A 26,387-nucleotide genomic window follows, 5' to 3' on the forward strand; every position below is an offset into this window, starting at 1 on the left:
GGCCCAGGTGGAAATCTTCATTTTCAGACAAAAGCCAAGTACTATACCGTTGGAAACATTTTTGAAATACGAATCCAATGATATAATTTTCGTAGCACGTAATCCTCAAATCATTAGTCTAATTATTGATCAAAGTAAAATGTCGAAACGTGTGCGTGCAATTCTTTGCGAAAAGAAGGGAGTAGTAAAATAAAAGAGTAGCACTTTTTGGTAGTAGTACAAACACCTCCTCCAATGAAAGAGTAAATCATACATCCAGGTCACAAACTTAGATACTGTTACACTGGTTTACTGCAACACTTGATAATCTATTCTGCGTTCTAATGGCCAACAAAAGAAAAACAGAACACATTTTGCTACACAGATCTAATTAATTGCATCTGTAAGCATATACTGCTCAAGGAAAAAAATTTAGAGAACAGTTATCCAAAGTGTCAGTATTTCAAAGAAACTTTAGTCTACGATAATCTTGCTCAAATCAACAACCTGTGGTTCCGATGCATCCATAAGGTCTCTCAGGCCAACTCTCAGATCAGGCACTCCCTCTTGCAGGATAGCACACAACGGAAATATCGGAACACCCTGCACTCTCCTCTTGAGTTCGTCGTACATTGCATCAGCTCCCTCTTCATCAATTTTGTTTGCGACGATCAACGACGGGCGCTTTGTCAAGCCTTCCTGGTAATGCTCCAGTTCCACGACCAGATCGTGCAGCTGCTCCCATGGCGGGGTACCCTTCCTACCGTTGAGCGTGGCTGCCAAGTCGAGCACATATGTCAGAACTTTGGTGCGCTCTATGTGCCTCAAGAAGGCATGGCCAAGCCCACGGTTCTCATGAGCACCTTTGATAAGACCAGGTATATCAGCCACTTTCACTGAGAAGTAGTCCTCGTAGGTTAAGCTACCAATATTGGGCCTCAGTGTGGTGAATGCATAGTCAGCTATCTCCGGCTGAGCCCTAGAGAGCGCACTCAGCAATGTACTCTTCCCGGCATTAGGCAAACCAACAAGGCCAACATCAGCGATGCTCTTCAGTTCCAAGACAAGAAAGCTCTCTGTTCCTTGCTGTCCACCACTCAAACGGGCTATCTCCTGTAGCCTATTTTCTTTGGACATTCGCATGCCCTTGCCTATAGAAACATTCCCTAGTCCACCCTCCCCTCCTTGTGCTACAATCAACCGTTGCCCAGGTCTTGTCAGTTCGGCGACAGAATACTGTACATCATCTTCCTCCCTCTCCTCTTCCGTATCTTCCTCCTCCGAGTCATCCTCGTCTTCATCCTCCCAAAATTCATCATACTCGCTATCAAACGGATCCGTTTCATCTATCTCAACCTTATGTTGAGTGCTACTTACATTATAATCTTCAGTGTTCGGAAAGCCAGTCTTGGAACCTGTACCAGAGCATGTTTGCTTCTCCCACTGATCGTTGCTTCCTCTTTTAGATTCATTTCCATTAATGCTCTCCCTGCTGTTCATCTGATCAGAACTGGCCGCAGAGTGTTCTGCAGCATCTGGGATATCCCAGGGATCTAGAGATCTGGTCGGTGTATTTACAGTGAAAAAAGGTAGCTCCCCACAGACTAGATGAATCACTGTGCCAACTGGTACCCGTGCGACCTGTCAGACACAAGAACAGGAGGTTACACATTCTGAAAAAAAGAGATCAATGAATGTGATATGCAATGTACATATGCTTGTGGTGACCTTGTCAGAACCCCTTGTTCCTATCTGATTCTTAGGAAGTCCATGGCCTCCTCGGCCAGCTTTCTGCAAAACACAAAATAAACAAGCTTAAATAAGGATACAGGGACGGGTGAATTCTGCAGAATTCTCTTCTGCAAGGAGAAGGCTCCATCTTGATATTAATCAACAGAGTGAGAAGAAGTTGCTGACAGAAATCAGGGCTAGTTCACAAGCTCAGGATTTACTAGGACATGGTTCATTATTTAAAAAAGATGGATCATGCATATAGCAAAACAAACTGAATAATAAAAATAATTGATGTTCGAAATCATGCATCTAGCAAAACAAACTGAAAAATAATATTAAAAATAATTGATGTTCGAAACCATACCGTATGATGTTGCAAGCTACTGAAATCCCAGATAGACCCAGAGCACTCAAGAATGACATCACCACCTGTTCCTCCATTGCCACCTGCAATCAATTTTCCGTTTTACCGTGAACAGCACAATCAAATAGAACTAATTGAACCAACAAAATCAGAAGACCGGTTACAAACAATAGCAACGCAGTTGTACCGAGGATCTATCAAAATTCAGAGCTCTATCAATTGATCAAAAATTGGATTCTTCACAGCTTCACATAGAGCGCGCTCATGGCAGCAACAAACTAAGAGCAAGTGGTCTCACCGTCAGGCCTGCCTTGGCGGTCGGACCTGGAGCGCCTCTGGCTGACGCAGCCATTGCCGCCGTCGCCGCCCCTCGCGCGCAGCCGGAACCTGTCCACCATGCCACGAGCCTGCACACACCAAACCACTACTTAGGCTGCGAGTGAGAAAGCTCTCATCGGGGAAGAAGAAGAGGGAAAATACCTGCAAAGGCGCCGCCTTCCCCTTCCTGTCCTCCAGCGCAGAGCCATGGTAGCTCGCCCCACCGGCCCACGCGGCGGGACACACGTTCGCCGGCGAGATGCGGCGCAGGACTAGGAGAGCGTGCTGCCGCCAGCGCAGCATCTTCTCTAAACAGCAGCACGGACTGCTGAATTCGTATTGGATTGGAAAGCCGCTGTAGGATTAGTAAGGGTGCGGTGCTCCGGCGGCGCGCCGGAGGGGGAGGAGAGATCCAAGGCGGCGGCCCGAGGAGCGGAAGAGTGCGCGAGTGCCGTGCGAGCGTGCTAGGCCAAGGCCCAAGAAGAGGATGTGGCCCGTGGGCTTCATTTCTATCTATCACTTTCCCCATTTCTCAAAGAAAAAATAATCCGTCTCTGCCGTTCCCCATTCCGTCGCCGACGCCGAGAGCTCCGGCGGCGGCAGCCGCCTACAGCACAAGCAATTGGCTCCCTTGCTCTACTACCGCTATAATGTCAACATCACGGATGATTCCATGGGGCGCGCATGGCAGCAACGGGCGCACGCTGACCGCGGATTCTCGGCTAGGTATCCGGCAAGGCGGATGGATTCATGGATTCATTATCCATGGCGGCGGCGCGACGGAAGGAGGAGTTGTTACCCACGGTGAGTGATCTCGATTACTTGTTCAGCCACTTGTCCATTAGCTAATTCATTATCTTGATTTGCTTCTTCTTAGGTCGATTCGATCCCCTTCTTTCCTGCCGGCGCAAAAGCAAGAATTAATGAAAGGAATCCGCTGCTCATCAGCTCCCTTTCCTTCTGTCTTGCCCCACCCAAAACGAAAAAAGAAGAAACGCAGTACACTAGCCGGCCAGGGATAATTCTTTGCTTTGCCAACATCTTGGCTTTCTTTGATTCTTTCCTGTCCTACGGTTCAAGAAAAAGAAACAAAAGACAACATCTTGTTGTTGCCTTTGCTGGTTCTACTCCTCTGCTGCAAGCAAAGTATCATCTTGGCTTGAGATCCATCAGCTAACCACAGACACTTCCGCACCACATACCATCTTGCTCCTTTGGCATTGTTAGGAACCAAACACATTCTGACCAACCAACCAACCAGAGAGCAAGACACACACAAAAAAGTTGGAGATGGCGATGGTGGCGGATGCCTTTGCGTCCTACGTTGCCGACATGCTCAAGCAGGCGGTGGAGGACGAGGTGGGGATACTGCTCGGCGTTGCTGGCGACATCGACAAGATGGCCGTCAAGCTTGGGGACCTCAAGAACTTCCTCGCCGACGCCGACCGGAGGAACATCACTGACCAGAGCGTCAAGGGGTGGGTGGCAGAGCTCAAGCGCGCCATGTACGACGCCACCGACATCCTCGACGACTGCCAGCTCAAGGCCATGGAACGTGGAGAATCCACTGCGGATAAAGGGTGCTGCAATCCCTTCCTCTTCTGCATAAGGAATCCCTTCCATGCTCATGACATGGGTACCCGCATCAAGGCGCTCAATAAAAGGCTCAACGCTATCAAACAACGAGGTGATGCCTTCAGCTTCATCAATCTTGGGTTTTACGAGAATCGTGGCCAGATCATGCATGCCTCTGTCCGAGGACTTTGGATTTTCACCCGGGAACCTAGAGCGGAGATGTTATGAGAGTACCTCGACAAGGCCTAATGGAAGGGGAGATGCGTCCAAAGACGTCACGACCATCGTGGTCGGGCTAGCCAACCAAGGGTCTCCCCTGGTACCAAACCGGCACACCACCGGCACCGTGCTTTCTCCAGAGGCGACGAATCTGGAGAGGCGATGAGAACCGCAGCCAGCGGCACAGAGCCAGCCTCGCCGCCTCCAAGGACACAGCCATCAAGGCCGCCGTCGCCATGACCGTCGCGGCCAAAGCTGTCCACCGCCAACGTGACCAGAGCAGCCCGCCACCGCTGCCAAGGCCGGCCGCCGCCATGGACAAGGCATGGCCTGGCCGTGCGGTCGCTGGGAAATCATGCTGATACGTGGAAAGGACCAGGGCCCATGCCAGGGCCCACCGCCGCTGCACGGGTCCTGGTCATCTTTGTTTGCCAAGTGGTTCTGATCGGTCTCCCTCACCCTGATCCACAAAAACCGGAAGCCCAACGCACCTCCTTCCTCGCCCTCGCCGGCGGCAGCGGGGCCATAGCAATTAGGCGGTTTCTGCAACTTGTCAACAACGGCGAAGGCCGGATTCTGGCAGCGATCCTTGTTGCGGTGGCCTGGCTTCCCCTGGCGGCGGCTGGCCCTGGCCGCATCTTGGCGACGGTGGCAGGTTTCTTGGGCTGTGCAGCGGCGGCAGGCTGCTCTGGCCGCGTGACGGCGGCAGTGTGTCTGGCCACGGCGTGTCCTCCTGACAGCGATCTGCCTGCCTGCCAGCGTCCTTGGAGGCGGCGAGGCTGGCCCGGTGCGGCTGTGGCGGGTTCGGCCGCTGCTTCCTGCGGCTACGTCTCTCTTCACCCCTGGATCTAAGTCGGCTCTTCGTCGGCTTTGGAGAAGACGCGGTGCCAGTGGTGCAGGTTTGATTCCGGGAGAAACCTTTGGTCGGCTTGCCCGACCACGACAACGGTGTCGTCTTGGACGTCTCTCTTCTTCCATGAGGCGTTGTCGAGGTACTCCCACACCACCCTCGCTCTAGTTCTCGGGTGAAAACCCAAAGTCCTCGGACTGGGCAGTGGCGGCGCTGACAACATCGCTCTTCCTCTTGGGGGCGCCGTTTGGGGAATTATAGATCTGCGGGTGAAAGGATCTTGGTCGGTGGCTGGGCACTTGCTCGTCTGGCTCTGGTTTGTGTCGTCGTTGCCAGCGCCATTCTCTATCCTGAAGATGGCTTCGGCGGAAGACGGTGGCGACTGATTTTGGAGTGTGCGCATACGGCACACACTGGGAATTAGTTTGACCAGTTGTGACTTCGTGGCCTCCGGATTTTGATATTGGGCGGTGGTGTGCTGTCAGGGCATACGGTCCCGATAATGGCCACACCTTTCATCGGGTTAGGAGATATAGTTTGGTGGATTTGGTGTATCGATGTATTCATTTTGCCAAACTTGTTAAATAAATAATAAAATGGCTGTGTGCGGAAGCAAAGGTTTCAACATCCTTTTCGAAAAAAAGTGGTTCTGATCGGTGGCCTGACCGACCAGATTCCGTGTCAAATGCCTCTAATCTCAGGAACAAGCAAAATTTACAGCACAAAGTGGGCTTACAACGTACTCAACTCACGTGCATAAAGTGACACAGTAGCTCACATTCCAAACCCCATGGATCATCTTGCTACTGCTGAATGACATTTGCTACGACCACTAAGATATTATCTAGCTTACCACCACACTCGTTAACTAATATGCCAACATGCAAGATGGGCATGGGTTAAGCACCAGGAACCCAACTTCATCTCCATCCTCCACCTGCTTTAGAGCCCGCATGGCCCTGAAGCATAATTTCAATGTTAGTCAGAAGCAGCAAACCCACTTTCATTGCAGCACACAATCCCTGTTAACTCCTCCCCATTTCTGCAAGCACTAGACAGCAGTAGTTCCAAACACCAGCAGGCACCAGGCACCTCTTCTTTCTTTTTTATCTCAGCTGAAACATGTTCACCCCAGAAGCAGCATATATATCAGCAGCATCGCCCTTTCTCCATGCAAGAAAAAGCATATCCCAATACAGTAGCGCCAATAGCTCTGTTTAGCAAACAAAGAACATGACATTGGCTAGCAAGTCACTGTTTCTCTGCTTCTCCCTTTACATCCAATTAATCCCAGAATATCTCAACTCCAGCTGCCCACCATGCCTGCACTTCTAAACTCCACTTCAATCACCATGTTACACACTAACTCACACTCCAATCCCAGATATCAACTCCAGCGTGTTACACCTCAACAGATGCTCACCAGAGCACTCCTAGACTTCATGGCAAGCACACTCACACCTCCTACAGACCAAAACGACACGGCCGGGATCACCAGCGGGCAGCGGCTGCCACGCTTCACCAGTCCCGTATCCACGAAATACTCCTCTTGTCTGCACGATACTAATGCTAATCTCAATTACCTCACACACTATTTCACACTCCAACATTTCCATGCTAACAAAATTTTCATAGACAAACATACCCTTGATAAGTGGGCGATTAGATCATCAGTTACTCTTCTTGTCTCTTAAGATGTAAATTTGAGTGTCTTAAAAGAGAGATTTCTACGTAGTTAATTAACTGTATCGGTCCCTTGAACTGCATGCTTGCAGTACTCTCAAATGAGATAGACGAAGACCACATCAATACACTCAAGGATATTGGATTGAAAATTATAGAAAAATGTGGTGGTTTGCCCCTTGCAGTCAAAGTAATGGGAGGACTCCTGTGTCAAACAGAGATGCTACGTCGTGACTGGGAGCAGGTTGTGGATGACTCTAAATGGTCAATAACTGAAATGCCCCAAGAGCTCAACCATGCAGTATACTTGAGCTATGAAGCTATGCCTCCTTATCTGAGGCAGTGCTTTCTATACTACTCTATTCTGCCCAAAAGTAAAACATTTTATGTGCCTGACGTCATTGCAATGTGGATTAGTGAAGGATTTATTCATGGAAACTCTAATGATCTAGAAGAAACAGGGAAAAAATACTACAAGGAGTTGATATCTAGGAACCTTATAGAGCCAGATAAAGGTGTTATTGATCAATGGTCTTGCAGCATGCATGATGTTGTTCGCTCATTTGCTCAATATATGAGTAGAGACGAAGCACTCATAGATCACAACGGAGAAATTGGTATTCTTACTAAACTGAATTCACAAAAGTTTCTTTGCTTGTCTATGGAAACAACCATATTGCAATCAGGTGAATTAGAATGGAAATCTTTACAAGAGCAGAAATCAGTGAGAACATTAATCTCAATTGGCAGGATCAAGATGAACCCTGGTGATTCATTGCTTAACTTTTCTAGTCTGCGGACTCTATATATAGAATCTGAAGATGTGTCTGTATTGGTTGAATCATTGCATCAACTCAAGCACCTGAGGTATTTGGCCCTACTAAATGCTGAGATATCTGTACTTCCAGAAAACATTGGCAAGATGAAATTATTGCAATTCATTGACCTTCGTGAATGTTCAAAATTGGTGAATCTTCCTGATAGCATAGTGAAGCTTGGCCAGCTGAGGCATCTTGAATTCCCAGGCAAAGTAAGTATGATACCTAGAGAGTTCCGTTGTTTGACAAATATGAGGAATCTATATGGGTTTCCAGCCTACGTGGATGGTGATTGGTGCAGTTTGGACGAGTTGGGGCCTCTTTCCCAACTCAGATATCTGAGTTTAGTGCAATTGGAGAATATATCTTCATCATCGTCTGCTGCTAATGCTAGGCTTGGTGAGAAAATGCATATGATCGACCTAATCTTGTCTTGTACAAGCAAACTCGGAGATGATGGGTTGGTCAAAGAAGAAAATGGTGTCTGTCAGGAAGAGAAAACTCGAATCGAGAAGGTGTTTGGTGAGCTCTGCCCTCCGACCAGTGTACAATATCTTGATATCAGTGGGTATTTTGGCCAGCAACTCCCGAATTGGATGACGTCCAAGTCAATGGTGCCCCTCAACAACTTAAAGTCTCTATTGTTTTCTGACCTGGCTTGTTGCACCCAACTTCCGAATGGGTTGTGTCAGCTCCCCTGTCTGCAGTTTCTTCAGGTCGCACGCGCTCCATGCATCAGGAGTGTGGGAACTGAATTCTTGCATCCCTCCCAGGGGGCATCAGCTCCATTTCCGAGATTGCAGAGGATGCAATTATTTGGTATGGTGGAATGGGAAGAGTGGGTGTGGGAGGGGAAAGTGCAAGCCATGCCCCGTTTGGAGGAGCTTTTGGTCGAAAAATGCAAACTGCGGCGTGTTCCTCCTGGCCTTGCCTCCAACGCAAGGGCTTTGAGAAAGTTATCCATACAAAATGTCAAGCAGATCAGCTGCCTTCAGAAATTTCCTTCTGTCGTTGAGCTTACAGTGGATTGGTGCCCTGACCTGGAGAGGATCACTGATCTCCCCAAAGTGCAGAAGCTCACCATCACCGGATGCTGGAAGGTGAAGGTAGTGAAGTACTTGCCCGCACTGCAGAGGCTGGTGCTGGAGGATGGCAGGATGGAAACAGTCCCTGGATACTTGGGAGACGTGAACCCGAGCTATTTGGAGCTAAGATGCGGCCTAACGCTGCTCACTTCCATAGCAGCGGGGGAATCTGGACCAGAGTTTGCCAAGTTCAGCCACGTAGAGCGTGTCAAGGCCAGAGGGGCATACAGAAATAGTGATTTCTACGTGTTGTACACAAGAGGGCCGTGCAGCTTCGACACAAATGTCAATCCGTCATTCCTGTCTAGAGGTAAATCATTATAACTTATCTGATTTATTCGCCAACTCTGTTTTTCATGCTTAGATTTATTTTTTTAAAGCGTGTGCTCACGCAATGAGAGTTCCTAGATGTAAAGTGTCAATTAGCTAGTGTGAGAAGCGTCCTGCCGGATCAAGCTGTCATGTGTGTACGCAAGAGAAAATAGAAGTTCTTCCTTTCCTAATTTCTTTGTGTGCGTGTATTCATGTCAGTCTTCTTCCTGCCACTGGGAGAGCTCAACATGCTGGAGTGTATAATCGGGCATGTACGTATCGTTAGTTTTTTGCAATCACTAGCTGTCAGATCAAAATACTACTTTCTCGATTTCTGGTACAATCTTTACACTGTCACTGCTAACACAATATTGTCTTGCAATATATGGATTAATTATGTAACTTTGTGTTAGTTTTTTTTTTGGAATTTGCATCCGTCATTCTTTTCTAGAGGTAAACTGATTTATTCGCCATCATAACTTATCTCGGCATTTGTACACTGTACATGGGAGAAGAAAAGGCTCCGGCTAAGGTTCTCGTGAGTTAATTCTTTGTATAATCGGACATGTAATGGTGTATTCATGTGAGTCTAACCATGGACTAGCTAGCTCAACATGCTCGAGTGTATAATCGGACATGCATGCACGTAGCGTCAGTTTTTGCAATTAATTACTAGCTGTACATTGTATGGCCGCCGGGCTGTTAGATCAAAATACTACTTTCTCAATTTCTGCACACAATCTTTACCCTGCCACTAGTGACACGATGTTGCCTTGCAATATATGGATTAATTGTGTAACCTTTTTTTTTTGGAATTTGTTTCCATGCAGGAACTCTACCTATTTTTGAGGATGCACAAAGGCTAGAGTCTGCGCTGAAAATGCCAAGAAGAGCCTTCGACTACGTCTGCAACTTATTGAAGGAGAAGTCTTGGCAAGATGCGAACAAATACACCTTTCCCGATGGGAGGTATTTGTGTTTAGAAGACGGAGTTGCCGTCGCTCTGATAGTGCTCAACTCTGGCGAGACACCTGCAACCGTAGGATCCTCCGTTGCTTTGAATGAGTCAATCGTCTCGCAGGTAACCAAGAGCTTTGTTGTTGCTATGGACACACCAGGATGGCCAGGCACCACTGAAATGGAGAAGATCAAGTACAAGTTTGACAAGATCCGCGGCCTGCCAAACTGCTGCGGTGTTGTACATGCAGCTCGCATCCCATTTGGGTCTCAAAACAGCGACCGTGAGAAGAAGAATGAAGACATGCTAATGCAAGTCACCATTGATTCAGATATGAGGTTCATAGATGTCCACTTGGGATCGCCAGACAACATGAAGAAGTCAAGCATTTCACATGACTCTTCTCTCTTCGAGGAGTGTGAGAAGGGTACTAGGCTGAATGGTAGCAAGCTGAATTTATCGGATGGACGGCAAGTTGGAGAATACGTGATTGGTGATGCCGGATATCCTCTTCTTCCCTGGCTGCTCACACCTTACCACCCGGAGAATGACCTCTCAGATTATCAAGTAGAGTTCAATAGGAGACACTCAGAAGCAATGGCCGTTGTGACGAGGAGTGCACTGGAAAGATTAAAAGACACATGGAAGTTCCTTCATGGAGGGAGGTGGCGTCCTGAACATCGATTTGAACTTCATCAGGCAATCCAAGCATGCTGCAAGTTGCATAACATAGTGTTAGAAATGGAGTGTAAGGTAGCCACAACGAGCTATGGCGCCGGTAGCAAAGAAGTACGGCAGTTAGCAGATGAGGATGCGGCCATGGCAAGGGATATATTGTCGCAACACTTGACCAGCAAACCATTGGAATCTGGAGGTAAATTAACACAACTGCTGCTGCATCTTAATTCCCTCAATCTCTCTATATCTTTTCTCTGTCGACCTAATTAATGTAATCTTCTCGTACTAATTCAAACTTTCACTGATAGCTATGCATTATCACTATATATGTGCTCTCACTTATTTTCTCTGCCGTTCTATATAAGTTGCATAGTTGTGCTTCAGTTTAGTTTGATCTATATATGTGCTCTCATTAATCGTCATTAGCCATGCATTATCACTGTTCATATGATGTCTATATATGTAGCCATTTCGCGTTTGGGAAAAAAAATCCATGCTTAAGAATGGATTGGAATGATCCGGTTTTCCACATTTATTCCTAGTACGCTTGCATGTGCACGTACGTGAGTTGGAACTACATGTACGTGTTAATTAAGTCAGGACGGTAGTGAGCGTGCTTAGGAGACAAGCACTGCGTGTATCTAGTACAGTACTAAAGTGTGGTATAATGTGTGTGAATACGAGAAGATTACGTGTATGTACATACTTGATCTATCCATAACAGTGCCAGTTTTCTATACCCGTGAGCGCAATTGAAAGAATAATCAATGAACAATAGCAGTCTAGACCCTAGTTTTGAAAACCGGACCATTGACCAAACCAGCGAGGCTCTCGGATCAGATTTTTCTGCTCGAACGGCTGGTTGATCTGGTTTGGTTTTTAAGATATAACACCTGAGGCCCATGGCTTGCTTCGCGGCCCATCTAATGGGCTGGGCCGGACCTGTGTGTATACTTCCAGCCCCATGGATTGCTCGCAGTCAACCAGGTAGATCCCGCCTTTTCTTTTGAGCGAAGTGTCGATCCCATCTATTCTGCTCCCTAGCGTTGCACCACCTTTCATGGGCGACAAGCCCAGTAACTTCAGCTATCGGGCCAAGCAGAAGAAACAGACGCATGCCTGTACATTTAGTACCACTTCCACCAGCTACTACAAGAGATCGAAAGAAACATCTACGAGCCTATAAATACAGTCAGGCGCCCGCCGAGAGTCCAAAAATAAGTGAGGTGGGGTTGTATAAGAGTATATACAAATCCAAATCACTCCAAATAAGTGAGTAATATCTTTGAAACTGAATTGAACCAGGCGGTTCAGCATAAACCGTTCGATTCGTGGTTTTTAACAAAAACCGGCCGGTAATCTCTGTTCTGGTTCGGTGGCCGGGCACACCGATTAAAGTAAGATAGAAAATACATTTTTTTATAGTATCTCATCCTTTCTCCTATCTCCACCTCACCGGACGTCAGAACGGAGCACAGGGAGAGGGAAGATGGCACCGCCCACGAGCCAGCAACTGCTGCTAATCTTCATCCCGCTGCAGGCCACCAGAACCCGAGGCCGCACAAGTGAGCTGCAAATTTTTGACCCTTAGGATACCTTTTGACCTTCCTTAATTCAACCAAATAAATTAAAAATTTAAAATGACGACGCAACTTTTAGAAAAGAGTAAAATACATCACTAGTCTATGAACTCAGCAAAAATGAACACTTTAGTCCACGAATTTGGAAAACGCACACTGAAACCCCTAAACTGGGACTACTTTGTCACTTTAGTCCAAAAACAGTTTGGCGAGGCTTAAACACGTCATGTGGCCGCCACGTCGGCTTCGGCCAGGACAGGTTTTCTTAGGATTTCTTTTGCAAAATCACCATGCCTGAGCCGCCCGCGACGGGCAAGGCGGCCATGCCCAGACAGGGATCCTGGGGCTTTGAGAACCACATCGTTGCCGCAGCTGCCTCGCCTAAGGTTGCTATCAAGTCCACAACGCTCAATTTTGACGAGATGACGCCGGTGAAGAGCTCGCCGAAGCCGACATGGCGGCCACGTGGCGTTTTTAAGTCTCGCCGAACCGTTTGGACTAAAGTGACATAGTAGTCTCAGTTTAGGGGTTTAAGTTTGCGTTTTTTGAGTTCGTGGACTAAGGTGTTCATTTTTGCCGAGTTCATGAACTACTGGTGTATTTTACTCTTTTGAAAAACAAGTTCATTTATTTGAACTAAGAAGGGTCAAAAGGTACCCTGAGGGTCACCATGTTGCACCTCTACGCACAACCGTCTCCGCCCGCCGCCGGCACCCCGCAGACCGATTTCCGTCGGGAATCAAGACAGTCGCCGCTCGAATCTTGGCCGTCACCAAACGCCGCCAACCGTGATTGAAGCCGATTTCGTGGCGATTCATGCCGCCACCGCTGCAATTGGAACCACCGCACTCCACTCGGTCCTCCTCCCAATGCCCAGCAGCCGCGTGGGCTTAGAGGCGCCGTGGGAGGCTGGTGCAGAGCCCGTGCGTCGGTCGGGCTGCGAGGCGGGGGCGGTCGGCGCAAGCGGCGGCCATTGGCCGGAGACGGTGGTGCGCTGGAGGAGGACGGAGAAGACAGAGAAGGGGGCTGATCAGTTCTGGTTGTAGGAGCTCGAGGATAGGCTTTGGGTTTGGGGGATAGAGTGAAGCCGTGAGGGACTGCTGGTGGAGAAGAAAAGATAATTGCGGGTGTTATTTGCAAGTTTGACATTTGAAGAGATAACCGACGTGTGGACCCAGGCTGACGTGGCATAAGTCAAACCGCCACGTCAACTGGTCAGAGAGGGGCAAACACACTTAGGACCTACAATGAGCCACTAGCATTTTCAAAGATTTAGGACTGATTTGTCATCTTTACGAAAAAATTAGGGCTGTGGATGTATTTTACTTCTTTTTTCCAGTATTTGGTTGATATATCAGTGTGACAGTGTGAGAGTAGCAACAAAATAATTGAATAATAGTCACACGAACAGTATGTGCCATATGCATGCTTGAGTTAGTGTACGTATATTCTGTTGATAGAGTCCAGTTCAAACTGATCTTGTGTCTAACCACACGATTGAGTGGCCTACTCTTCTGCGTGCTTGATCTAGCAATTACTAGTTGATTAACACAGAATGGTTCTTTACTTCAGTTTTCGCAATTACTACTAGTTATTGTAGTTCTGAATTTGTTGGATGCAGTTTTAATCCTGTCATAGCTGAGCTGTTGCCTTCAAGTTATGGATTGTGAGACCACTTCTTGCATCTTCTTCTCGTGTGCAGGAACCCTGGCTATTTTTGAGGATGCACAAACATTCGAGTCTCTATTGAAAATGCCAAGAAGAACCTTCAACTATGTCTGCAGCTTGCTGAAGGAATCGTCTTTGGAAATTATGAACAGCTATTTCTTTTTTGATACGAGGTTCTTTTCTTTAGAAGATCGAGTAGCCATCGCTCTGATAATGCTCAACTCTGGCGACCCACCTGCAACTGTAGGATCCTTTCTTGGAGTGAACGAGTCAACGGTCTCGCTGGTAACCAAGAGCTTTGTTGATGCCATGGCTGAGAGAGCAAAGTACCATGTGTACTGGCCACAATCTGATGAGAGGGAGAAGATGAAATCCAAGTTTGCCAAGATCCATGGCCTGCCAAACTGCTGCGGCGTTTTACATACAACTCATGTATCACCTGCGTCAAGAAGCTGGGACCATCAGGATAAGGAAAGCTTTGTACTGCAAGGCGTTGTTGATCCAGATATGAGGTTCACAAGCACTTGGATGGGACCACAGGAAGATGACATGAACCAGTCAAGCTTTTTGCACAGCTCTATTCTCTTCAAGAAGTGCGAGAAGGGTACATGGCTGAACGGCAGATATTCCTTCTTATCAATCCGAGTTCAACAGGAGACACTCTGCAGCTAGAATCATTGCGGTGAAGGCGCTAGCAAGGTTGGAAGACACATGGAAGTTCATGCACGGTGAATGGCGTCCAGACACTCCACGTGAGATGATCGATGCAATCCGTGTCTGCTGCAGGTTGCATAACATAGTGATAAGCATGGAAGAGGGTGAAGGCATGCCCAGTGACCAAGAGGTGAGGTGAATTACAGCGACGAAGTGCGCCAGTTTGCAAACGAGGACGCTGTCAGGGCACGGGATGTCCTGTCCCGGTACTTGACCAGCAGGACGTCCGAATTTAGAGGTAAATACACTAATGCTCCAGCATCTCAATTTGTTCGTCAGGTTGGGATATGCACATAGTATTTTCTATTTATTCCCCTCTGTTAATCCCTTTTTTTTTCATTCATTTAGTCGACCAGGTGGATCAAAAGGTTCAACAGGAAGCAGCTCCATCCGGCTCTGGGGATAAAGAGCAACAAGAAGTATACAAAAGAACAGCAGAGGAAGAGAAACGATGCTAACTAACCAGCTGGAGATCAGATCGTCCGTAGTGCTTCTTAATTTGGTATTCTTTTTCTGCAAAAGCTTCCATGCTCCCTGCTTCCAGCTTGGTAGACAAATTTGATACTGTCATGTTTCTTTGGCAAGAAGTTCAACGCTCTTCATTTACATGTATTATGTTCGTATGTTTATGTTGGGTTTAATTAAACTTTTGTGTGTTGAGAAAAATGAATGTGGCTGCATGCACGGAGACTATTTATTAAGTATTTCCATCCTTGAGTTGTCGATGCAACCTGAAGAATCTGCAAACCAAATGAATGCTGAGCCGTATTGGTGGGGACTGCTGGTTCGCATGCGGAAAAGGTTACAGGGTCGTTTCATACCTTGTCTCTGCTGAAATAATGCAATATTTTTTATGCTAGCTGGACCAATTGAGTCGTTTTTTGTCACTAGCTAATATATATAATTAAGTCGAAAAAAAATCAAAGAAGTTTTGTTTGGTATCGCTAATTGGCTGCTGGTCTATATATTCACATTCAGTAGCATGCATGTTGCATGGTCTATATATTCGCAGCTTTCATTTCCGGGGGGGAATTTCAGAGAACAGTTATCCAAAGTGTCAGCATTTCGAGGAAATCTTGCTCAAATCAACACCCCGTGGATCCGAATATCCGATGCATCCATAAGGTCTCTCAGGCCAACTCTCTCAGATCAGGTACTCCCTCTTGCAGGATAGGATAGCACACACCGGAAATATCGGAACATCTTACACTCTCCTCTTCAGTTCGTCGTACATCGCATCAGCTCCCTCTTCATCAATTTTGTTTGCGACGATCAACGACGGGCGCTTTGTCAAGCCTTCCTGGTAATGCTCCAGTTCCACGACCAGATCATGCAGCTGCTCCCATGGCGGGTACCCTTCCTACCGTTGAGCGTGGCTGCCAAGTCGAGCACATAGGTCAGAACTTTGGTTCTCTCTATGTGCCTCAGGAGGGCATGGCCAAGCCCACGGTTTTCACTGAGAAGTAGTCCTCGTAGGTTAGGCTACCGATATTGGGCCTAAGTGTGGTGAATGGATAGTCAAACTATTTCCGGCTGAGCCCTAGAGAGAGCACTCAGCAATGTACTCTTCCCGGCATTAGGCAAACCAACAAGGCCAACATGAGCGATGCTCTTCAGTTCCAAGACAAGAAAGCTCTCTGTTCCTTGCTGTCCACCACTCAAACGGGCTATCTCCTGTAGCCTGTTTTCTTTCGACATTCGCACGCCCTTGCCGATAGAAACACTCCCTAGTCCACCCTCCCCTCCTTGTGCTACAATCAACCATTGTCCGGGTCTTGTCAGTTCGGCGACAGAATACTGTACGTCATCTTCCTCCCTCTCCTCCTCCGAGTCATCCTCGTCTTCATCCTCCCAAAATTCATCATCCTCGCTATCAAACTGATCCGTTTCATCTATCTCCACCTTATGTTGAGTGCTACTTACATTACAATCTTCAGTGTTTGAAAAGCCAGTTTTGGAACCTGTACTAGAGCATGTTTGCTTCTCCCACTGATCGTGCATCTAGTGAAACAGAGCATGATATATGAAAAGCATGCATCAAGCAAAACCATACCCTGTGATGTTGCAAGCTACTGAAATCCCAGATAGACCCAGAGCACTCAAGAATGACATCACCACCTGTTCCACCATTGCCACCTGCAATCAATTTTCTTTTTTATCATGAATAACACAAATCACGAGTCTGGAAACTAGACTAGGTAGCAGACACTAATAGAAACAATTTGACATAACGCAGCACAATCAAACAGAACTAGTTGAACCAAAAAAATCAGAAGACCGGTGACAAACAACAACGCATCTATCAAAATTCAGAGCTCTATCAATTGATAAAAAATTGGGTTCTTGACAACTTCACAACCACGCCCATCACTAATTCCATAGCCAGCGAACGCGAAAACTCTCATCGGAGAAGGATGGATGGGGGCAAGAAGAAGAAGGAGGGAAAATACCTGCAAAGGCGCGGCCTTCCCCTTCCTCTCCTCCAGCACAGAGCCATGGTAGCTCGCCCACGCCGGGGGCACGTTGGCCGGCGAGATGCGGCGCAGGACTAGGAGAGCGTGCTGCCGCCGCCGCCACATCTTCTCTCAGCACGGACTGCTGAATTCTAAGTACTAGATTGGAAAGCCGCCGTAGGATTAGTTGGGTGCGGTGCTCCGGCGGGCGAGATCCAAGGCGGCGGCCAGCGGAGAGGAAGGTGCGCGAGTGCCGTGCGAGCGTGCTAGGCCACGGCCCAAGAAGAGGATGTGGCCCGTGGGCTTCATTTCTATCTCAAAGAAAAAAAAATCCGTCTCTGTCGCTCCCCATTCCGTCGCCGACGCCGAGAGCTCCGGCCACCGCCTACAGCAGAAGCAATTGGCTCCCTTCCTTTCCAGCAGCTTGCCCTCCTACCGCTATAATGTCAACATCAAGGATGATTTTCAAGGTATCCTCCCACTCCCTACATGGCGGCGGCCGAGGATCTAACTAATTCCAAGGCTGACCGAGGATTGAATCCATGGCGGCGCGACGGAAGGAGGATTTTTTACCCACGGTGAGTCATCTCGATTACTTGTTCAGCCACCTGTTGTCCCCCCTCTTGCCGGAAGAGTACTGAAGGCTTCTTCTCAGGTCGATTCGATCCCCTTCTTTCCTGCCGCCGCAAAAGCAAGAATTAAAGAATTAATGAATCCGGCATTGCTTCGCCGGCGACACATGAAAGAAATCCGCTGCTCATCAGCTCCCTTTCTTTCTGTCTTGTTGGCCCGCCCAAAACCAAAAAAGAAGCGCAGTGCACTAGGCCGGCCAGGGATAAATTCTTTGCTTTTCCAGCGATTTAAGAAAAAGACAACATCTTGTCGTTGCCTTTGCTTGTCCTACTACTCTGTTGCAAGCAAAGTATCATCTGGGCTTGATGATGCATCGAAGGAGACACAGGCCCGCACCACATACCATCCTACTCCATAGGTATTTGTTAGAATCCAAACACAGAGTCTCGGACCAACCAACCAACCAGAGAGCAAGAAACCAAAAAAAAGTTGGAAATGGCGATGGTGCTGGATGCATTCGCGTCCTACATCGCCGACATGCTCAAGCAGGCGGTGGAGGACGAGGTGGGTATGCTGCTCGGCGTCGCCGGCGATATCGACAATATGGGCGTCAAGCTCGGGGACCTCAAGAACTTCCTCGCCGACGCCGACCGGAGGAACATCACCGACCAGAGCGTCAAGGGGTGGGTGCGGAGCTCAAGCGCGCCATGTACGACGCCACCGACATCCTCGACGACTGCCAGCTCAAGGCCATGGATCGGCAGGGCGTGTCCTCTTCGTCATCATGTATGGCGTGCTGGAACCCGTTGCTCTTCTGCTTGCGGAATCCCCTCCATGCCCGTGACATCGGCATCCGCATCAAGGAACTCAACCAGAAGCTTGACGCCATCAAGGAGCGAAGCGCTGCCTTTGGCTTCATCAACCTTGGTTCCTACGAGGACCGTAGAAGCAAGGTGCAACCCTCTCGGTTGTCTGCCAGCCGCGAGACATCAGGCGAGCTTGACCGGTCTGGTGTGGTTGGAGAGAAAATCGAAAAAGAAGGGTACAACAACCAAAAAAAGTCTCATCTAGCTAGGCCTGGTAATGGTGGAAAATCCGCACCAAAGCCAACCCACACCGTGAAGTACTAATCACATCTCCCAATCCACCCCGAGCCGCAAATCTCGTCAGAAAATCCAAACCGCACCAGACCATTCGGGATTTCCACCACACCCGCACCAAACCATATGGAAAATGCGGTTTGAACCCAAACCGTGGATGCTCAGCTAACACAAACATCACGAATATAACAGAGCATATGAGCAATGAAGTGACACCGAACATGTATCTAACTTGCTGGTTCAGAATGTTGAATCAGCACACAAAAAATGTACGGAGTATCTAACTTGCTGCTCTGCAGCCCTTGCTATAAACGATGATAGCTGACGTATTCTAGAAAAAAATGATTAATTGAAAAACATTACAGATACTACTGAGACTGCTACAACAAGAAGCTGGTTTAGGATGTTGAATCAGCAAAGGGGGGGCTCAGCACGAAGCAAGCATCATGCATGGCAGGGCGCCTCATGCCAGAGCTGCAGACTCGGAGCAACTAGTTAAGGACCCTCCTGGGCTTCTTCCCAATAGATGTCTTTACAGGCCCAGCATGTTCTTCCTCTTCAGATGACACTTCTTTCTCCCTTGGCTTTCTTTAACAACACCACTGTAGAACCTGCAGAGCAAAACATCTTCAAAACTTACAAATTTGTTCAGAAAAAAGACAAATGAGCAGGCCTACAGCCAGAAAAATATGTGTATACCTGTAGGCATTGATGGAGATCAAAGATCTAGGCGACAATCACCATTGGGTCTTTACCTACAAATGAAAATGCATATCAGATAATATAAATAGTTGACATATTACATAACTTGTTAAAATGATACAGTTATACCTTCGTTCTCCGGAAGTTCAGTCAACCAATCTTTACTACAAACCAGTGCCTCGACCATTTCTGGCTTCATTGAGCTTCGATAATCCCCCAAAATTCTGCCACCACAGCTGAATGCCGATTCTGAAGATACTGTGCTCAACGGGACAGCAAGAAAGTCTCGAGCCATTGCTGAAAGGATTGGGTATTTCTCGGTATTTGCTTTCCACCAAGCAAGAATGTCCCAGTTCTTATCGGAGGTTTCAACATGCTCCTCCCAGTAGGTGTCAAGCTCAGATTTTGGTTCTCTGAAAGCTTTCCTTCTTGATCTGTATTGAACAAATTCATTGTCCAATTGCCTTTTACCAAGTACCGGTGATCCCATATTGATTGTGGCATCGTGAGTTATTGAAGTTTCATTGGATCTCTTCATTTGACTTGCATATTGTTGAAAGTACATCTTCATCACATCTTTAGCACTCTCCACGTTTATTTCAATGTCATCAACATGATCACAACTTTTCTCATAAAAGAAATCCAGATAATCAAGATTCCTAGTTGGATCCAATATTGTGGCAATGATGAGTGCATGATTCAATTCACTTTCCTTCCAATATTTATCGAATTTTACACTCATTGATCTAGCCATTCCCTTCACATATTCACTTTTTAAGACTTCCTATAAATTTTTTCCTCTCTTCTTCTGCGATTTTGGGGCAGGCCACACTAATATGATTGATTAGACTACTCGTGCCAGAACTGTGAGTATTTGTCAATTTGAGTCTACAATACAAGCAGACGGCCTTTGGAATCTCATCTACGAAAACCAAATTTGGCTCAAAATGCTTCCAGACTTTTGATCTCCTAGTATTGGACACCACTAAGGTCCCATCGGTAGAATTACTAGTACCAGAACTGTCAGACATATTGCTGATATGTTTACAAGCTAGCCTGAAACAATACAACTTAGCAACTTTAAACAAAACACAAACAACACTAAAAATAATTCTACCAACTAGGTTGTTATTTGTGCTGCAAAGCTACTGCACTTGTGCTACAAATCATCAAGAGGCAAAAGAAACTAGGCAAGCTGCGTACATAATCCAAAAAAATTGCAGATACCTGTACTACGTCTCCTCCTTCTGCGTAGATAATCATAAGTCCTTCTCCTTCCCTTATGAATTGTGACCCCGAGTTCTACAAGAAACACACAATGAGATCAATAATCCAAAAAAATTGCAGCTAACTAAATATATTCTTTAAAAAAGATACCTGTACTACGTCTCGTAGGATCTGCAGAAGCTTATTGGCGAGCCAGGCGTCAAAATCCTCCACAGACGAAGAGGAGGCAGAGGACGTCGGCGGGCGTGGGGCAGCCGGTGACGCAGTGTACTACCTGCAGCCGGTGCCGCAGTGGACAAAGGAAAAAAAAAACAGTTCTTAATCAACCCCCAAGAAAGAACAAAACAAATCAAAGATCGAAAATAAGGAACAAAAATTCAGATTGTTACGGCGGCTTGGTACGTAGGGGAAGGAGCTCCGCACACCGAGATGGATCTACATGGAAGGGAGGCAGGGAGGGCGAGCATGGCGGCGGGCGTGGATGAGCAGCTCGGTGGAGGGTCTTGGACCGGGACAAGATGAACTCCGAGATGAGCGCCACGCTGCCGGATCTTCGTGGGAGAGGCGGCGAGATGGGCTTCGGCCTGAGTGTGGAGGAGGGGGGTGGGCGTGGTGCCGTGATAGCCGGAGGGTGGAGGGGGCGAGTTGCCGGCGGTGGATCTGAAGGGTGGCGGCGCGAATCGGGAGAGAAGAGGGAATCGGGGGGAGAGGAATCAGGAGTCAGGGTGGACGGGGAGAGACCAGGCCAGACCAATCCAAACCGCATATTCACTTACACCAAACCGATCCAATCCAAATTTTTTTTCTATCCATTCGGATCCGCACCAACAAAACCTGTTTGAATACCCGCACCGTTACAACCATCTTGATCCGCACCATTACCAGCCCTACATCTAGCACATGATGATCGTTTGTTTGGCCTGGGCCAGGCTGGCCAGATATATGGTAGGTGGGCTAGAATGCACATGAGCAACCAAAAAAAGTATCATCTAGCACATCATGAGTAGATGGAGGCAGCCAAACATCACACATTAGCTCACTATGGTCTACCCCCAGCGGGCCTGGCTGGGATGTTGGTGTGGAGGCAACCAAACATGCACCACGTAAGGTGTTTGCTTCCGGTTGTGTTCTTTCTTGGCTTTGTCTTCTTTTCTAGGCTATCCGTTCGTGGATTTTCTTTTGTTTTTTTGTTATATTTTTCAATCTCAATACTCATAGCTTTGTTGAATGAATTAGTTTGAATAGCAGGAGTTGTGATGTTGACTTAATATGAATGTAACTCTAGATCCATTATATTATATGGCAGATTCATATTTAAAAAATGTGCAACCTTACTACTGAAATTGAACAATTTGCTTCAATTTTGTATTTATAACATAAATCCATTGTTGACATATTTGCATACTAAGTTTTGTACTTGTATTAATTATTAGAATTAACATGTTTTATTACCTAGCATATTATAATGATGATAAATATTATTATTATTGTTATTATTGTCATCTCCAACTGCAACCTGCCATCTCCTGCCTTAAACCAGCCGTTTCTTACCTCATGTGTGGGAAATGCACCCCCGGTCCACGGGCCGGGCATCCGTACACCGGGCATGTACTACAGGATGCTTCACAAATGCACTGCACCGTGGAGGCAATGCATTTGTGAGCGGGAGGGAGCGCATCCGCATGTTGCCGGTGCACCGCCACAGGCATAGTGAGTGCATTTCTGAGCGGGAGGCAGTGCACCACACCACCGTGGGCGAAGTTGCTGGTGTACCACCGCCGGCGCTTGACAGTGCAATTGTGAGGCTTGTGTAGTGCATTGCGCCGCTGCCGATGAAGAAATTGATGAACCTTGCCGCCGACGGGAAAATCACCGGCGCTGATGGCGGGCTACACAATCGACGACAAATTCACTATCGAACGCCACGCGCGGCGAGATGGATGGTGACTCGTGGGCAGCTCTTCCGCCGGCATTGAAATCTCACCGGAGCACAACCGCTTGTCGTGTGCACCGCCGGTGCACAGCCTCCCCAGTGGCACGCTTGTCGCCAACAACGGTGACAGGGAAGGAGCCAGGATTTAAGATTGGATGGGGCAAATAGAAGAAGTTTAAGATTGGAGGGTCGAATTAAGTACAAATGCTAGTATTTTTCTATTTTTCCTCATAAATATCACTAGTTTTTCATTAAAAAAATTGTTCTTTTTTACCCCCCCTGTCTCCGTCCCTGAACGGTGAATCATCCTCCCTCGCTCCGCTCCCGCGTTGCTCGCTCGTCAGATCCGTGGGTGCACCGCGATTTTATACCGCGCACCTCCAACTTGTGCGAACCCTATAAGGGAATGATGCATGGTTGCAGAATAATTATTTTGTAACCGGTTTCAGAATATAACTAAATCGGAATATTATTAGTAACTATAGATGAGATTTTCATAGATTTAAAGGCACTAAGAGAGACCAAGAAACACAACATGTTCTGATGTTAGTAACTCAAGCGACGTCCCGGTTACCAATCCATTGACTTGATAGTTCAATTCAGGGAGCACATTCAATTGTGTTTTCTTTGCTTCTTTTCTCATGTAAATTATTATTAAAAAACACTAGATGCTTTTAAGGTAAACTGATCCTTATTAACTATATTGGTCGGAATGTTTGCAGGTAGTGTCAAGTGAAAAAGATGGGCATGGGATTGAGACACTTAAAGACATTGGGTTGCAAATTATAGCAAAATGTGGTGGATTACCTCTTGCTGTTAAAATAATGGGAGGACTCTTGTGTCAGAAGGACAGAGAACGCCATGACTGGGAGATGGTTCTAAATGATTCTATATGGTCAGTATCTCAAATGCCCGAAGAGCTAAACTATGCAGTGTATTTAAGCTATGAAGATTTACCTCCTTCTGTCAATCAGTGCTTTTTATACCACTCTCTTCTTCCCAAAACTGGGTTTTTCAATAAAGATGGTATTATTGGCATGTGGATTAGTGAAGGATTTCTTCATGGAACCTCAGATGACTTGGAAGAATTAGGAAACAAGTACCATAAGGAGCTGATACTGAGGAACCTTATTGAACCAGATACATTGTACGTTGATCAAGCTGTTTGCAACATGCATGATGTTGTCCGCTCGTTTGCTCAATTTGTGGCTAGAGATGAGGCACAAGCAGCTCACAGTGGACAAATTGGTATTATCAATAAACTCAGTGCACAAAAGTTTCTTCGATTGTCTATAGAAAGTGAAGGATCAGAATCTAATGAGTAGAAAGTTAGGGCAGCTAAGGTATCTTAACTTCCGTGGAACTGGTATAAATTGTATACCTAGGGGGTTTTGTGCTCTAACAAATTTGAGGAAGCTATTCGGATTTCCAGCCCAGGTGGATGGTTATTGGTGTAGTCTGCAAGAGTTGGGCCCTCTTTCTGAGCTCAGGGTTCTTGGACTGAATGCACTAGAGAATGTTTCAGTTACCTCGTCCACTACAAAGGCAAGGCTTGGTGAGAAGGTGCACCTTACCAATCTAGTTCTAAACTGCAGCAGTAGATTGGGAGATGATGGGCTGATTAAAGAGGAAGAAGGCATATCCGAGGAAGAGAAAAGCCAAATCGAGAAGGTGTTTGATGAGCTCTGCCCTCCGCCAAGCTTAGAGTATCTTTACATTGAAGGATATTTTGGACAACAGCTCCCAAGGTGGATGATGTCAACATCAGCATCATCCCTTAAGAGCTTGAGGATTCTATTTATTGAAGACTTGGCTTGCTGCACCCAAATGCCTGATGGTTTGTCTCGGCTCCCATGTCTGCGATTCATGAAGATCAAACGTGCTCCATCCATCAAGCGTGTTGGGCCTGAATTTCTCCAGCCCTACCATCACCAGAGTCCTCATCCTTCCCAGACAGTGGTTGCGTTTCTGAGATTGCAGAAGATGGAATTAATTAGAATGGTGGAATGGGAAGAGTGGGAGTGGTCGGAGCAAGTGGAAGCCTTTCCTATCTTGGAGGAGCTTTTACTCGATAATTGCAAACTGAGACGTGTTCCTCCTGGCCTTGCTTTCCAGGCAAAGGCTTTGAAACAGTTAGTCATAGAAAGCCTCCAGCAGCTCAGCTACCTTGAGAACTTTGCTTCTGTTGTCGACCTTCAAGTGTAAAGCCCTGACCTGGAGAGGGTCTCTAATCTTCCCAAACTGCAGAAGCTTATCATCGTTATGTGTCCAAATCTGAAGGTATTAGAGGGTGTACGTGCACTGCAGAGGCTTGTTTTGGAGGATTTTGACTTGGAAACACTTCCAGAATACATGCGAGGTATAAACCCAAGACATTTGCTTCTATACTGCAGCCTGGCTCTGCTCTCTGCCATAGCCGCGGGACAGTCTGGCCCTGAGTGGGACAAGTTCAGCCATGTTGAGAATGTCAAGGCATATGCTGATGATGGAGACAATCTAAGGAAATGGTATGTCTTGTACACAAGAGACCCCTACAAGTTGGAGACAAATGTGAATCGCTCTTTCTTGTCTGGAGGTAAATTGTCATTTGTTCATTCATCTTAATTTCTTCGTCTCTATTCATTTAATTGTTCCCTCTGTTTACTAGCTTTCATCCTTATGTATGTCAGAGTCTCAAATATATTCCCTATTCATTTCGCTTGAATGCCTCCGTTCAGAGTAGGACATGCAACTTCAGTTTTGGTAGCAAGTACTCATTGTATTGGTTGTATATGGCTGGACTCAACATGTTGCCAAAAGGGTTAAAACGATTTCAACGAGTTAAGAGTAGAGCTGCCGTACTTCTTTTTATATTAAAGTTGCTCGGTATTTTGTAAATCTGTTAATATAGCTATTGCCTTGCAAGTTATGGATTATGTAACCGCTTTTGTATATTCTTCTCACGCAGGAACTGCTAGCTAGCTTCTGGAGATCAGATCGTCCTGACTGCTTAATAGGTATTCTTTTTTTTATGCCACATCTTCCGGTTTAACTTCCCTGTTCCCATGGTTATTCTCCATTCGTTATTTTGATACCGACTGAGAATCTTTAACTCTCTTGGTGACATGTTGAACTATTTTGAAAAGAGTAACTCATACAGCTATCAGCAATTAAGTTTGCAGCTACAAATGCTATTCATGGAGAGTGAAATATTTTGATACTTTAAACCTTCGATTTGAGCAGGTGGGTGGGAAGGGAATTGAAGCTACATGAGGCTTCATGTCATCCTGCGGCTTGGTCTTATCAGACGCTTGAACACGATGCAATGCAACCCTGGCATGCAATGGAGCTAAAGGCTAATTTTATGCTGCAACAAGGATTCAAAGTTCAGTGCTTTTCGTTTATAATTGTCATCTCTTCGGCAAACAGACAAGTGCTGTGTATTAGTACTCACTCCGTCCAACAAAGGATGTCTCAACTTTCACTAAATTTGAATGTATTTATATACTAAGTCATGTCTAGATACATCCAAATTTTGACAAATTTAAGACATCTTTTGTTGGACGGAGAGAGTATTTATTTGTATGCTGAGTATTACGCTTTTTTGCGTTGTGGCTCAAACGATAATGTAGCTGCATAATGGCAACATGCTGGGGTTACGCTTTTTAGTTCAAATGTAGCTGCATAATGGCAACGATAAGTAATAATTTTTGTGAAGTATTTGTATCCTGGAGTAGTTGATGCAACCTGACCGGCCAATTTGCGAACATAATTGCAGGGAATGTGTATGACCGCATCAAGTTTAGTGTTACGCGCATTCTGGACAACTAGGCTCTGGCTCAGTATGACAATGGATAGTTAAAAAGTGGATATCCATGGATATCC

The 26,387-nt window shown here is 46.6% G+C and overlaps 2 protein-coding genes, 1 long non-coding RNA gene, 1 other non-coding gene and 1 pseudogene across 9 annotated transcripts; 3 read left to right on the plus strand and 2 right to left on the minus strand.

Moving 5' to 3' along the window:
• Positions 1 to 182: 182 nt before the first annotated feature.
• Positions 183 to 17,261, minus strand: LOC100822883 (probable GTP-binding protein OBGM, mitochondrial). 3 transcript variants are annotated; one of them, XM_024454455.1, is made up of 5 exons: positions 16,986 to 17,261; positions 2,376 to 2,484; positions 2,078 to 2,160; positions 1,708 to 1,770; positions 183 to 1,620 (listed from the first exon to the last, which is right to left on the minus strand). In XM_024454455.1, the coding sequence occupies exons 1-5, from the start codon at positions 17,112 to 17,114 to the stop codon at positions 454 to 456; spliced, it is 1,551 nt and encodes a 516-aa protein (XP_024310223.1). In that variant the 5' UTR covers positions 17,115 to 17,261; the 3' UTR covers positions 183 to 453. The 3 variants fall into 3 exon arrangements, with proteins under 3 accessions (XP_024310223.1, XP_003575629.1, XP_024310222.1); XM_003575581.4 differs by lacking the exon at positions 16,986 to 17,261 and adding an exon at positions 2,558 to 2,836; XM_024454454.1 differs by lacking the exon at positions 16,986 to 17,261 and adding an exon at positions 2,558 to 2,953 and having other exon boundaries at positions 186 to 1,620; positions 2,376 to 2,501.
• Positions 3,057 to 5,656, plus strand: LOC112268612 (putative disease resistance protein At1g50180). Of its 2 annotated transcripts, XR_002959969.1 has the most exons (3): positions 3,057 to 3,199; positions 3,273 to 5,181; positions 5,301 to 5,656. XR_002959969.1 is itself a non-coding variant. In XM_024454458.1 (2 exons), exon 2 carries the CDS (start codon positions 3,686 to 3,688, stop codon positions 4,196 to 4,198), a length of 513 nt encoding a protein of 170 aa, XP_024310226.1. In that variant the 5' UTR covers positions 3,057 to 3,199; positions 3,273 to 3,685; the 3' UTR covers positions 4,199 to 5,656. The 2 variants fall into 2 exon arrangements, 1 of the variants encoding a protein (XP_024310226.1); XM_024454458.1 differs by having other exon boundaries at positions 3,273 to 5,656.
• Positions 6,790 to 14,959, plus strand: LOC100823191. The gene is made up of 4 exons (XR_002959968.1): positions 6,790 to 8,935; positions 9,768 to 10,769; positions 13,856 to 14,773; positions 14,884 to 14,959. It is a non-coding gene; the product is annotated as an uncharacterized LOC100823191 (transcript).
• Positions 17,262 to 17,301: 40 nt separating the features above from the next.
• LOC100823801 lies at positions 17,302 to 26,170 on the plus strand (annotated as a pseudogene).
• LOC104584420 lies at positions 20,230 to 21,292 on the minus strand. 3 transcript variants are annotated; one of them, XR_732132.3, is made up of 4 exons: positions 20,980 to 21,292; positions 20,741 to 20,864; positions 20,591 to 20,665; positions 20,267 to 20,285 (listed from the first exon to the last, which is right to left on the minus strand). It is a non-coding gene; the product is annotated as an uncharacterized LOC104584420 (long non-coding RNA). The 3 variants fall into 3 exon arrangements; XR_732131.3 differs by lacking the exon at positions 20,267 to 20,285 and adding an exon at positions 20,401 to 20,419; XR_002959971.1 differs by having other exon boundaries at positions 20,230 to 20,665; positions 20,980 to 21,287.
• Positions 26,171 to 26,387: the final 217 nt, after the last annotated feature.

Source organism: Brachypodium distachyon, chromosome 4 (assembly GCF_000005505.3).
Source record: "Brachypodium distachyon strain Bd21 chromosome 4, Brachypodium_distachyon_v3.0, whole genome shotgun sequence".
Lineage (NCBI taxonomy): Eukaryota > Viridiplantae > Streptophyta > Magnoliopsida > Poales > Poaceae > Brachypodium > Brachypodium distachyon.